The sequence below is a fragment of the Neodiprion pinetum genome, chromosome 1, assembly GCF_021155775.2.
Source record: "Neodiprion pinetum isolate iyNeoPine1 chromosome 1, iyNeoPine1.2, whole genome shotgun sequence".
Taxonomy (NCBI): domain Eukaryota; kingdom Metazoa; phylum Arthropoda; class Insecta; order Hymenoptera; family Diprionidae; genus Neodiprion; species Neodiprion pinetum.
In genome coordinates this window covers 20,463,722-20,478,081 of record NC_060232.1, presented here as the reverse complement: position 1 = coordinate 20,478,081, position 14,360 = coordinate 20,463,722, and the positions used below count along the sequence as shown (strand labels likewise).

The 14,360-nt window shown below is 43.0% G+C and overlaps 1 protein-coding gene and 1 long non-coding RNA gene across 2 annotated transcripts in view; one reads left to right on the top strand and one right to left on the bottom strand.

The window, feature by feature from the left end:
* The window catches only part of LOC124220724 (uncharacterized), a 330,320-nt gene that overhangs the window by 299,049 nt on the left and 16,911 nt on the right, over window positions 1-14,360 (top strand). The gene's annotated exons all lie outside the window — the stretch shown is intronic.
* The window catches only part of Vps8 (vacuolar protein sorting 8), a 170,417-nt gene that overhangs the window by 145,046 nt on the left and 11,011 nt on the right, over window positions 1-14,360 (bottom strand). Inside the window, exon 3 of the mRNA XM_046629809.2 lies at window positions 12,579-12,872. Within this exon, the coding sequence (XP_046485765.1) occupies window positions 12,579-12,872 (294 nt within the window). The remainder of the gene's footprint in view (window positions 1-12,578; window positions 12,873-14,360) is intronic.

The window sequence follows — 14,360 nt, the reverse complement described above, 5'->3', positions numbered from 1 at the left end:
CTTCAACAGGTTTAAAAGCCCGCGGGTAGATGGGATGTTACCAGCCCTCCTTCAAAGGGGTGGGGAGGCCCTGGTTACCAGGCTGAACACTATCTTCAGAGCGTGCCTAGCGCTGGCTACATACCCATGAGCTAGAGAGAGGTAAGAATAGTTTTCATCCCGAGAACGGGCAACCGCTGCTACGACCGCGCCAATTCACGGAGACTGATTAGCCTGATGTCATTTCTGCTCGAAAACGCTGGACCGAGTAGTGGACAGATTCACAACGGACGGAACTCTAGCTGTGTGTCCTTATTCGAGATCACAGCACGTCTACCAGGCTGGTAGGTCTACAGAGACGGCACTCCGCCACCTGGTTAGGGAAGTATAAGGGCCACTCTACCGTAAAAAAGCAGACTATGCGTGTTTATGGATATTGAAGGGATGTTTGATAACGCTTCCTTTGATGCAAATTGCGAGTCTACCACCAAGTTCGGCATAAGCGCCATGCTAGTCAACTGAATCAGGCAGATGTTACAAACCGGAATCGTCACCACTAGTCTTGGAGGTACCGAAGTCAGGACCCGAGTCAACAGGAGATACCTGCAGGGACGAGTTTTGTCTCCCCTGATGTGTACCCTGATCGCAGATGGACTACTTACAGAGCTCGGCAAGATAATGGGAACTACAGTGGGATACGCAGACGACGTATCTTTGATTGTCGCAGGCGACCACCTCCCGTCCATGACTAGAAAGATGCAGAAGGTACTTGAATTTGTTCAGAACTGGTGCACATCTCGGTCGCTGGGAATTAATTTCAACAAAACCGAGATTATTATTATTAGATTTGATTTATTAATGTAAATTGTGTTGTACAATACATAGAAAATAGAATTAATTATTAATTTTACAGAATTAATGTAAAAGAGTATAATATATTTGTGTGAGCGTGTGGAATGAAATGAGGTGACGTGTAGGGTAATGTGTTTATGTGTGGTGTTTGTGAGTGGACGCAGAGAACTATTTCTCCTGTTCCAAGAAATATAGCTTAGCCAGTGTTTTAAAGTGAGAGATGTTTCTAGTGTTGCGAAGATGAGGCGGTAATGAATTCCATAGATAAGAGGCACTGATATGAAATGAAGTTCTCAGTGTCTCTGTGGCGAAGGGGGGATGTCTAGAGGTGTCACCTCCCCCCTCACAGGTCTGAGTGCAACGTGGAAGTCGAAGAAGGCCAGGATGTAAGCCGGTGTAGCAGTGTTGAAAATTTTTCTTAAAAAGCAGGCCATGAAATATTTCCTACGACCAGCGGTGGTAAGCCATTGCAGCTCGCGCCTGTAAGGGGAGATGTGCTCATCCCTCCTTACACCGTACATGTAACGGATGCCAGAGTTAGCCAGTCTTTGCAGTTTAGTGTCTAGTTCGTTTGTCAGGTCATAGTATACCAGTGAGCAGTAGTCAATGATTGGGAACAAGAGAGCTTGCACTAGGTGTTTGCGCAGTCCCAGGTTGGTGCTCTTCCTGAAAAAGTAGAGTCTGTACATGAGGGAGTGGGCACGCTTACACAATTGTGTAACGTGATCCTTCCAGTTTAGCTTGGCATCAAGCACCAACCCCAGGCTGCGGACAGAAGATTGGTAATTGACCCGAGCTCCTCCTATGTTGATGTAGGTGTTAGCAACAGAAGGCAAAGCATTTATGTAATAGGGGGAACCCAGGACAATTGCCTGAGTTTTGAGTACGTTTAGTTTGAGATGATTGTGTGCTGCCCAACGAGATACCCTTTCGGCATTAGCTGACATCCTTGAGGAACAGGAGTCGAGCTCCTCGAGATGGCACTGAGTATAGATTTGCAGGTCATCCGCGTATATGAGGTGTGAGATATCAGAGTCAAGGCAGAAACTGATGTCATTGATGTACAACGAGAATAACAAAGGTCCCAGGACGGAACCCTGTGGTACTCCCGTGTTAAGTGGGCGAAAGATGGAGAGTTCACCGTTATCACCAGTGACAGCTTGTGTTCTGCCCGAGAGGTACGAGGCGAGCCAGCGGATGACCTGCTTGGAGAAGCCGAACGTGGATAGTTTTTCAAGCAGCTTGACGTGGCACACCGTGTCGAAGGCCTTGCTGAAATCGAAGAGAAGGAGAAGTGTTACCTTCTTTTTGTTGATGCCCAGCCTAACATCGTCAGTCAGCTTAATTAAGCCCGACTGAGTACTGTGGCCGGCGCGGAAACCAGTTTGTAGACAATCCAGGTAAAGCCTAGTCTCAAGATGTTCTGAGATTTGTCTGTGGACCAGCCATTCCAACGCCTTGGACAGGAAGCACAAAAGAGAGATCGGACGATAGTCATTTAAAGCTGTTGGAGAGCTGACTTTGTTTAGAGCGTGCACTAGTGACTTTTTCCAGGCAGAGGGGAAGCGCGACTCGCACAAAGACAGGTTGAAAATACGACAAAGTATGGGTGCGAGTACGGGCATTGCTTTATGAATGACAACCTGGGGGATGCCGTCGCTGCCTCTTGCCTGAGAGTCAAAATGCGATATTGCTGCTAAAACGTCCGACTCCCTTATCTCCCTGAAATCGAAGCTTGTGTGGATGTTCAGACCCTCGAGCCTTCGCAGATAGTCCTCAACAGCGGGGGCAGATGGATCGTTGGAAATGCCACTAAAATGCGTGTTGAGGTCTTCATTGGAGAAGCGAGATGGTGGTTTTTCCCTGGATGTTGTTATTCCGAGTTTCTCAAGCTCTCTCCAGATCTCGCCGACATCAGTTATGGAGGACAGGCGTGAATGATAGTAGTTCAGCCTAGCCTCCTCAACCTGCCTGTGAGCATCATCCCTGGCTAGTCTATAGAAAAAAAGATCTAGGGGGAGACGTGATCTGCGAAAGCGTCTGTAGAGTCTGTCACGCTCCTTCAGAATGTCACGAAGAGCCGCGGTGAACCACGGGTGACGTTTGAGTCCGACTGTCATTGTGCGTAATGGGGCGAGATGATTTATGGCGTCAGTCAGGTTAGTGTTGAGTAATGTGATGCATTCGTCAAGTGATGAGGTGTGAAGTAGTGACCAGTCGCGCGCGTCGAGGAAGTCAGTTAGCTTTTTATTGCAGATGCCTTTGTAGTTTCTGTAAGTGTAAGATTTAGATACGTGTCGTGGCATCCGTACGTCGAGAGTGGCCGTTATAAGATCGTGTCCATTAATGAACGGTGTGTCTGTCTTCCAGTGGGCGAGCAGGCGATCCTGTTCGTCAATTAGGCACAGATCAAGCCAGGTGTCAGTTTCCGGTTTATGATGCGTAGCACCATACGGAACTGACCGGAGGGAGTTCTCCTCAATGAAGGCCCTGATGAACTTGGCATCTTCAGAGGAGGAGAGCTGATCGGCGTTGAAATCACCCATGATGAGTTTCGTGGAGTAGGAGTGCATACAAGTTGTGAGCCTTTCTATGAAATCGTTGCCCTGGATGAAAGGGGCATGCGGCGGGCGATAAACAACTCCTACAAAGATAGGTGTTATGCCTTTAGCAGTGATCTCACAGAAAAGGTACTCCGGCTTGCCTGGCTTGCCCGTCCAGGTGTTTTCAGATGAAGCGATGATCGTAGCTGTCAAGGTGCTGTGTATGTAGAGGGCCACACCTCCACCGTTTCGGTTTCTGTCCCGTCGGAACAGTATGTAGTCGTCGAGAAGAGGGATAGACTGTACTTTGTCATCTAACCAAGTTTCAGTCACAGCTATAATGTGGAAGAAGGGACGAGTAGACAAGAAGAGCCTAACCGCCTCAATGTGACCCGTAAGTGAGTTTGCATTGAAGTGGCAGGCCCTTAGTCCCTCGGACAGAGACACCTTGGGAGAAGAGGATGAAAATGAAGATGAGCTTGCAGAAGATGAGTGAGATGGTGGCTTTGGGCGAATGATACGTGTGTGTGTGTGTGACGTCTTCCTCAGTGGCTGCTGGAGTTGTCGTTGATGTTGTTGTTGTTGCTGTTGCTGGTTGAAGGGTTGCTGTTGCTGGGTGGCGAGGTTGCTGGCGGGTTCCTCAATAAAAAAACCGCCAGATCATCCTCGCTGCTGATGGTAGTGGCCTTTTCTGCCGCAGCCGTGGACCGGACGTAAATCCTCCCGCCCCTGATGTAAGACCGGCAACCAGGTCTCCTTCTGACCTCCCGCCAGGTCCTGACGCGGAGCTTTTGTATCTCTGGAGGGAACAGTTCATTGACATTGATGAGCCCTTGATGGTGGGGGGCCCTTGCTTCCTCCAGGATACTCGCGTCAAGCTCAGCCGTGTGCAGCCTGCCCCTCCGGATCTTCGCCCTGATGGTCGAGCGGGCAAGGGCATCGAAGGACAATGTGACAGCGATGGGAGGAAGTCTGCTGTCTGGGGCCCTGACGTCGATGGTCTCGTCCAGTCTCCCCATGACTCTTGCCCCCGCAATGTCCCTTCTGGGGACTGTAGGGTCGAGGGCGGACACCACAGCATAAGCCAGGAGATCGATGGAAGTCTCCCTCGTATAACGCAGCCCCGAGACGACCACTTCTCTACTGCTTTTGTTGTTGTTGTTGTTGATCTCCTGCTGCTGCTTTATTTTCAGCAGCTCCCTTCGAAGACTGGCAATTTCCGAGGGGACAGTGTTGCCAGCATCGTTGTCCAGGGTGTTGTTGTTGCTGGTGGACTGCTGAGGAGGTGGCCCAGACAGCAGGACCTCTATTTGTGCCCGCAGCTCTGCGATGGTCTGCTCAGCATTTGTTATGCGAGCTTGGAGCTGGGGCAGGTCGTCTAGGACGTTGAGCCGGGTCTCAAGAAGGCCAAGCCTCGTCTCCAACCCTGAGACCTTGTTGACGATGACCCTAAGGAACTCCGCTGCCTCATCCTGCCCCTCGCGAATTTCCTTGATGGCCTCGAAAATATCCCGCAGCTTGACGTCCTTTCCGATAGTGGCCGTATTAGGTGGGCGCACAGGAGAATGGTTGCGCGAAGAGGTGGTCGATGGGGGCGCCGAGGAGGGCTTCTTCTTGGTGTGACTGCCCTTCAGGGTGGCATTGAGCGAGGCATCCAGTCTCGCCCTGCTGGTAGAGTCCACACACGTGGCACACACAAGTATCGGAACACCTCTCAACTGCACGGAGCGAAAGGACATACAACGAGTGTGGAAGGCGTTGTGACAAACCTCACACTGTTTAGGGTCCTTGGTCTGTATGTTCTTATTACAGACCTCACGGATGGTTTGGTGCGCATCCGTAACTTTCTCTCCAGTTGCACTTGTTTTGCTCATTTTGTCGGCAACTTACTGGCAGTCGATAATGTAGAAGGTGCGAGAGGGTAAATGTAGTTGATAAGTTACCGACAGAGCAACGTGGTACCCTTCTCCTCACTAGATGACAGTCGGAAGAGAAGAGGATAAGAGAGAAAGTGGCGCACCGACCTGAACTGATGATGATGTTCGCCGTCGCCTCGAGAGATGTCGCCTCATGTGCTGTTTTGAAGAGCAGAAGAAAGCCGTGCAGGAGAAAAGCGAAGCCAGGTAAAGCGTAGCAGTTTGAGGTTAGGAGCGAGAGCCAAGACTTTGCATCAAGATGACAGTGTGTGAAGAGTGCATCCTCCAGCGAGATGGTACTGTTTACTAGGAAACATAACCTCATGATGGAACATATCGAGATTTTCGGGTCGAGACTGACCTCTCTATTGAGGTGTGCTACCTGGAAGTCACCCTGGATAACAAAGTCACGTGGAAGGCCCACATCGATCACTAGGCACAGAAGACCACGGCCACATACTGGACCTGCAGAAGGATGGTGGGCCAAGCCTGGGGACTACACCACGAGTGGTTCGATGGATATTGACGGCCATCATACTACCTCAGATCACCTATGCTCTCTCTATCTATGCAATGGGCAAGGCCATACTCCGCAAGGTATACGACTGCATCTACAAAATGGCAATCCTAGTCATCACGGGGGCTCTTAGGACCACCCCCATAACTGCCATGGGGGATCTCTTGGATCTGGTACCCCCACACCAGTGGACGAGGAGGCCTGGAGTGCGGCGCAACGACTGGGGCATCTGGGACGTTAGATGCACACCGGTGCAGGAAACACAGTAGTACTACACCGAGGAGGGGCACCACAGTCCATCCTAGCCATGAGCGGGGACCGCTGCTCGGCGAATTGCAACTTCGCCAGCCCTTCAGGGTAATGCACCCTCACAGAGAGACCTGGATGAACAACCCAGACGAACTACACTCTCCAAAAGCACTGGTGCAGGGGATCCAGGGTGAGCATTTCGCTCAACCTGGGATCGACGGTCAGTTGATCAGTAGAGTCCCAGTGCCCGAGATGTGGGGAAGAGCAGGCGACTCCCTTCCACCTGATTGCACGGTGTGGAAGAATGGGCCCACGCAAACAAGCCCTTAAAGTCAGCTACACCGGCGGGAAGAAAATCGAGGAAATAGGGTTGGCAGGCTGCTTCAGTTCACTAAGCTGGCTGGCCTCACGTCGTTTCCTGCACTCCAGAGTGCCCTAATGGGTCCGGGCACAGTGATCCAGCAGGACTGACAATAAGCATCCAGTCACCCTCGCTTAACAACAGCAACACCACTTACCTAGTTCCGCATATTTCCGAATAATTTAATACGTATTATTTCCCAACTGTAGCTAGTATATTCGACGGCAGTATGGAAGAACGTGACATCTCGACCGAGGTCAAATTTTTCATTAATGCGGTACTGGAATTTTGGGTGCATGAACTATACGAAGCATTTTTTTCCAATAAATTCAATAATTGTTTCAATGATTTTCTGATTTATGTAGCCTTCATATTGAGGAACCAGAAACTTTCACATAAAATCAAACAAACAAATATTCTTCAATTCTCATATGTTAATTACATTGAATTTTTCAATTTATAAAATGAAGACAAAAATTATATACATTATGGGATTGGAATGATACTCACACAGAAACCTACATCGGGCCTACAGAACGCTCAGAAGCTTACACATAAAATCGAACTCATTATGAAAAGTAAATAAATGAGAAAATGATTAATAAAATGATTAAACATACTTACATGTTTTTTCGGTACGGTTCAACCGCTTGAGAATGTGAGTGGCGCGCACCGCAGACGCACCGCGACACGCGCTCACAGAAAAATTAACAATGCTCTTAAACAATAAGAGCTAAAAATTACCACAAAACTTTTTCATAGCATTGTGAAAATGTTGGTATGAATTTTTTTTTTTTATCGCGACATTGTTTTTATTTGATATTAAGAATTGTGATTGTGCTTGAAAGACGCGGGATACATGCAAGTTTATCGTGTACAAGTTTCAAGAAGAAATATGAATACTTAAAAAAGTTATGACGAGTTGAAGTGAAAAAAGCATTAAACTTTTGTTTCCTCGAGAATGGCTTCTTCTTGAAATATTTTATCAACTATAAAAATTATCAATATAGTTTATTTGGTAAAAGATGCGGAATGAAATTCTCTACCGAGCCTATTATTTCAAATTGAGTTTTGCGCAAGTTGAAAAAATATTCTGCTGGACAATACTTATTCTGCGAAATTTCGTTTCGTCCCCTTTTCGTTTCGGCGCCCTCAATTATTGAATCTATTGGAAAAAAATGCTTCATGTAATTCATACACCCGAAATTCCAGTGCTTTATCAATGAAAAATTTGAATTCGGTCTAAATGTCACGAGGTTCTGGCACAATTTGAGATGTCACGTTCTTCCATACTGCCGTCGATATTATTCAGTGATATTAAAATTGGATTCACTGGAAAACTTTTGTAATTCTGAGTGACAAACGTCTATTTATGCGGTATTATAGTTAGAAGTTCGAATCCAAGAGGTGAAAAATTCATTTTCTTGTTGATCTTCAGCATTTCTAGTTTTGACCGGTCAAAACTAGCTGATTAGCTATTATTAATCGGCTTATCCGGTTCACTGGTTGACTATGTTCGCCGGCTAATTACTGTAGCCAGCTAACTTTCAGCTAATTAATCAAGTTGATTGTCTTGGCCGGTTAAGCCAACTAAATCTCACAGCACTAGTATGTACTTACTATAGGGCTATTCCGCGTCAACCGGATCAGTCATCTCTCAGATATTTTTTTAATTTGGCATGTGGATTGTGTAAGGGGAGTTAGATTTTTGTGCCAAAGCGCGAATCTCATAATGCAAAATTCGATTTTTTATTAACAATAACAAATTAGACTCCCATTTTTTTCAAAAATTCATAACTTCGGCAACAAATCAGATACAATTTTTTGTTTTTTTTCAAATTACGCGGAAAGCTCCATAGAATTTAAAAAAAAATACGAAATGGTAAAAAAAAGTTGTTATCAATTGTTTATTTAACAATTAATTTTTCAAAGATTTTTAAAACAGTGACCGACACGATCAAAAAATTTTTTTAAAATTCTGACATGTTCCTTGAACTGTACTACAACCTGTGAATTAATTCCAGAGGGGTGTTTTTCTTCGTTTTCGAGTAAAAAATCATTAAAGGTGTCGATGCGCATGAAATTGCGGCGCGTCGAGTCTCTACGTAATGGCGGGCGGCCGGTTGCCGTCCACCGCTACCCCGCGGCGGCGTCGCGGCGTTATTTTAGAGTCATTTTCACGATGTAGGACATGATTGAAAAATCTGAAAAAAATACTGTACCTTCACAAGGCCTGCTCAAAGCGATAAGTGAAGTTTCAAGAATGTGTTTTTCACCGTTTTTTTATTACAGAGATTCGAAATTTGTTATGACGCATTATGATTCAAACATGAATTACGAACACAGGTCAAGTGTTGTTCCAGGATATGGAATACCTGCACCTGTGCATGCGTCACCTAAATCCTTCACTATCCAGGTAGTCCAGGTAGGGTCACCACCTCGATTCCGCGAAGGGGTCATTTGGCTAAAGTCAGGTACATTGAATTGCACCTGCATTATGTTAGCCCCATTGGTGGAATTCAAGCAATTAGAAGAGTCGTTGGGTGGGTGAAGCACTATATTCCAGGATATGGAATACGTCCACCTGTGCATGCGTCACCTAAATCCTTCATTATCCAGGTAGTCCGGGTCACCACCTCGATTCCGCGAAGGGGTCATTTGGCTAAAGTCAGGTACATTGAAATGCACCTTCATTATGTTAGCCCCATTGGTGGAATTCAACCAATCAGAAGAGTTGTTGGGTGGGTGAAGCACTATTCTGAACGAGTATAAATTTCGAGCATTTCAAAATGCATAACATTCAATCGAATACCAGTGTAGCGATCAGTGCAATACATCGTCTCATTCTTCACACAAGTAATTCATTTCTGAAAGCAATGTCTACAACAGATGTGAAACGGTGCTGTAATCCTTTCCAAAGAGTTGGCCATAATTGGGTGCGAAATTTGGTAAAGCCAGTGACACCAGCATTACGGAAAAAGTTTCCGGACCTAGGAGAATATGTGTGCATGGATTGTCGAATAAAATTGTACAAATGCAACACAATTACTCCATCTGATAAAAACGAGGTAAGTGATATGAATCATAATTATGCGAGTGGTGACGATCTTGTTTCACCTTCACCAATTAGTGAACAGAGCAGTGTGGAAATGTTTCTTGAGAATGATATCGGGCAAGAATTGTTGTGTGATGTGAAAGAATTGTTTATCAACGCGAAGTGTGTCGCGGACAAAATTAAATATCTCACAATGACTCCTCGTAGTTGGTCCATCAGAGAATTGGAGTTACAATTTGATTGTTCATATAGAATGGCTCGTAAAGCTAAAATATTGCAAAGTGAGCGTGGATTTGGATCCTCCCCAGATCCAAGACCATCTCGCACTCTTTGTGATGATGTTGTCTCTCATGTAGTGGAATTTTACTGTTCTGATGAAATAAGTCGGATCATGCCTGGTCAGAAAGATTTTGTCACTCTTCGCGATGTGGATGGTTCAAAACATCAAGTCCAAAAACGACTTGTTTTGTGTGATCTGAAGGAAGCTTACGCCGCGTTCAAGCAACAGCATCCGAATGATAAAATTGGATTTACAAAATTCGCGGAACTCCGCCCAAAGCAGTGTATTTTAGCTGGACCAACAGGAACACATACAGTTTGTGTTTGCAAAATTCACCAGAATGTGAAACTTATGTTGGTGGCGGTTAGCTCAATTTGTCAGACATTCAAAAGAACGTACCACGATTTGATAAAACAGATATCGTGTGACTCTCCAAATCCTTTGTGCTATCTCGGTGATTGTAGTAGTTGTCCAAGTTTTGATATGGTTACACACGAAATGGAAAGTTTATTCGACGATAATTTCGTAGAAAGTATTAGCTACAAACGGTGGACTCATACGGATCGATCTGTTTTAGAAACGATCACGCAAGAAACGGAAACGTTCCTCGAGACGCTAAAGGAACAGACGATAGCCCTCAAGAAACATGATTTCATTGCTAAACAGCAAAGTGCATATTTGAAAGACAGAAAACATCGTCTACAACCAGGGGAGTTCTTAGTTTTGGGTGACTTTGCTGAAAACTATGCATTTGTTGTTCAAGATGAAATTCAAAGCTTCCACTGGAATAACAATCAAGCTACCATCCATCCTTTTGTTGTGTATTATGTTGAAAATGAGGACTTAAAGCATAAAAGCTTCGTTATCATATCAGAAAATCTACAACATAATACAGTCGCGGTCCATCTGTTTCAGAAGAAACTAATCGGTAAGCTTTTTGAGTTCTTCGGTAGTGAAGTTATCAAGAAAATGATTTATTTTACTGACGGTGCTAGTGCACAATATAAAAATAAAAGCAACTTCATTAATTTGACTCATCATTTTGACGACTTCAATGTCGAGGCTGAATGGCATTTCTTTGCAACGTCACATGGAAAAAGTCCATGTGATGGCATTGGTGGAACTGTGAAAAGATTTGCTGCACGTGCAAGCCTACAGCGGCCCAATGAAAATCTTATTTTGACTCCAAGGCAATTATTCGAATGGAGTGTGAGTGCATTAAAAAATATCGCATTTGACTTCTGCAGCAACAGCGAACACGAAGAACATGAAAAATTATTGAAGCCGCGATTGAACCAAGCAATAACGGTTGAAGGCACTCGACGATTCCATTCATTTTTACCTCTATCTATAAAAACTGTAGAATGTAGGGTTTACTCTTCCTCTGATGAGTCATTTACCCGTAAATCTATGCGCTAAGATAGCCATGTAAGTTATGACGAAAACCTTTGCTCACATTTCTAAGTTTAATGCCCAGTTTGATCAAAGATTAATAGATTGTATCCATAGAATAAGCGATTTATTTGTATGAAATATATAATTGTAAGTGCGTTCATTTCGCAGCTTCCACATATCTTCGGGGGTGATTATAAGTACTAAAATAAGTAGCAAGTTATGTAATTATTATCATTTATGTGCACTCTCATGGTGCGTAACTGTTATTTTGAATCTCTGTAATAAAAAAACGGTGAAAAACACATTCTTGAAACTTCACTTATCGCTTTGAGCAGGCCTTGTGAAGGTACAGTATTTTTTTCAGATTTTTCAATCATGTCCTACATCGTGAAAATGACTCTAAAATAACGCCGCGACGCCGCCGCGGGGTAGCGGTGGACGGCAACCGGCCGCCCGCCATTACGTAGAGACTCGACGCGCCGCAATTTCATGCGCATCGACACCTTTAATGATTTTTTACTCGAAAACGAAGAAAAACACCCCTCTGGAATTAATTCACAGGTTGTAGTACAGTTCAAGGAACATGTCAGAATTTTAAAAAAATTTTTTGATCGTGTCGGTCACTGTTTTAAAAATCTTTGAAAAATTAATTGTTAAATAAACAATTGATAACAACTTTTTTTTACCATTTCGTATTTTTTTTTAAATTCTATGGAGCTTTCCGCGTAATTTGAAAAAAAACAAAAAATTGTATCTGATTTGTTGCCGAAGTTATGAATTTTTGAAAAAAATGGGAGTCTAATTTGTTATTGTTAATAAAAAATCGAATTTTGCATTATGAGATTCGCGCTTTGGCACAAAAATCTAACTCCCCTTACACAATCCACATGCCAAATTAAAAAAATATCTGAGAGATGACTGATCCGGTTGACGCGGAATAGCCCTATACCATAAATAAACCAAAGCAGAGTACAAATTCATGTGAAGACACGTACTGATTTCTCAAATCACTTTTCAAATACACATCTGAATGATTTAAAGTGTAGGTAAGAGTTTTACGATGACGGAAAGCATTATTGTATCTTTGATTGCATATCAAATTTTACTAACACTTCATGACAACTATATACATTGAAATTAAGGTTGTGGAAAAATCACAACGATAATTTTTTTTTTTTTTTTGAAGTCGAATAATTTCTACTTTTTCTTTATATTTTCGACAGAAAACTAGTGATTATTCTTATTTCATCACTACTAAAACAAATCCAGTGTTATTTTCAATATTGTGTTTTAAGTTTAACTTTGGGTATGTTTTTCGAAACATCAAACAGTATTCTTCAGAAAATGCGAAATGAGAACTTCGAAAATGGTATAAAAAATTTTGTTTTGCGTGCAACTTATTAATCTTCACCAAGCAAAAGATAAACTTACTTTCACATGTAACACTGCAGTCCCAGGAGGATGTACGTCAGTGAGTGTCCTTAAAACTTTGCCACTAGAGCTTTCTAGCATTAGTATGTGTCCTCTTGCAAAGCCTGCTAATAGTCTCGAACCATCGTGATTGAAGCATAAAGCTGAAACGGAGCCTTGGTGCCTAGCTTCTTGGTCGCACCAACGTAAGGTTTGATTAGAATCAAAGCCCAGAATCAAACCGTGACTGGTGCCTATGACTAACATGTTACCACCAGCAGCCATGGCGCTTGCTAAACCAGCATTTATCCTTTCCTGTAAATAAAAAAAAAGGGAGCACACATTCAGTTAATCTAGAAGTCACACATAGAATGTTAAATCTGCCTTGTGAGGAAAGTGTACAGTAATTGGCTTTATTTTTTCAAACGCTCAATTTTCTGTCAAACTACAGAATATAAGTACCTGGCGGATCACTTGCGATTCATATTTTTCCCATATATTCGTATTCTTTTTGTACGCCTTATACAATATTGATGTGATTACATCATATGCTGATAAACTGCGAAGATAAACTGTTACTGTTTTAGGTAAAATACGCATTTATTTCGAAACTCTGATGGTGTCAAATATTTGAAAAAGGTTTTATAACGAATTTGTAATTGAAATCAAAACAATGACATAGCACATTTAATGCCAAAGATAGGTTGGAAGTATCAATCATATATCTACATACAGGGCGACCAGTAACATATGTCAAATCGCAATTATGAATCACTTTTTAGATAACTAATGACGAACAGGATTGTTTTCTTCGGTATGAAGGTCAATGATGCGAAACAAAATTTTGTTGCTCACGTTTCGGCCCTAGTAGGGGCCCTCTTTAGAATGAATTATTGAATTGAGAATCTATTCAGTAGATAAATAAAAGCTAAAAAATGTATAAAAAGAAAAACTATAATCATAGTATGCCGAATTTGTATGAGTCTGACCTATCTTTACCTTGGCTAGGCAGTGTTGATGTATACACAGAATTTTAAATTTTATTTAAATTATTTATATTCAAGTTTAATAAGAAGTCATTAAGGTCAATAGCCATTTTAGGAAAGTAAGGCAATCTGCCTCTCCTAGCTACTCATGCGTACAAATTGTGTCCACTAGTTATCATTGTTAATAGAGTAAATTTAGAATCTAGTTATATTTCCCATAGCACGTCAGTCGGTACAGTAGGTAAAACGTTACCATCCGATTACATACATATATCTAGAGTGAGGCGAAGGTATGGAAACCTATAATAATCTCGCGGAGTTCGGTAAAAAAAATTACCAAGGTTAAATCTGAACTAATATTTAACAAGGGATTCAATGCTGACCTTTGATTTGACTATGATCCTCATCTTCAAGAACATTCTGAGGTCAACTTTGATTTATCAAATGGGAACCCCCATTTTTAATGCCAGCACCGTAAGGAGTGAAAGATTTTACGTTCTAATAGATGTTAAGGTCTAAGGTCAACATGATCTCTACGGGTCACATAAAGGTTAAAAGTATGCTTGGTACCAATAACGCGGATAATTTTTAGGATCCGCATCTCACACAAGTCCCTTTACATAAAAATTGTTAGGTTTGGTCAGAATGATCGGATTAGCTTTTGAAAGTTGATCTTGAAGTCAAACTTCGAGGTTCACTATTTTTTAATGAAAGTTTTGATTTTCATCACCACTCTTCTTCTGGCGCGATGCAGCAACAACGACGTGGACGTAGAATTCTGTTCCCTTTGAGTGTTTTTTGGGGTGAGTTTCTTTTG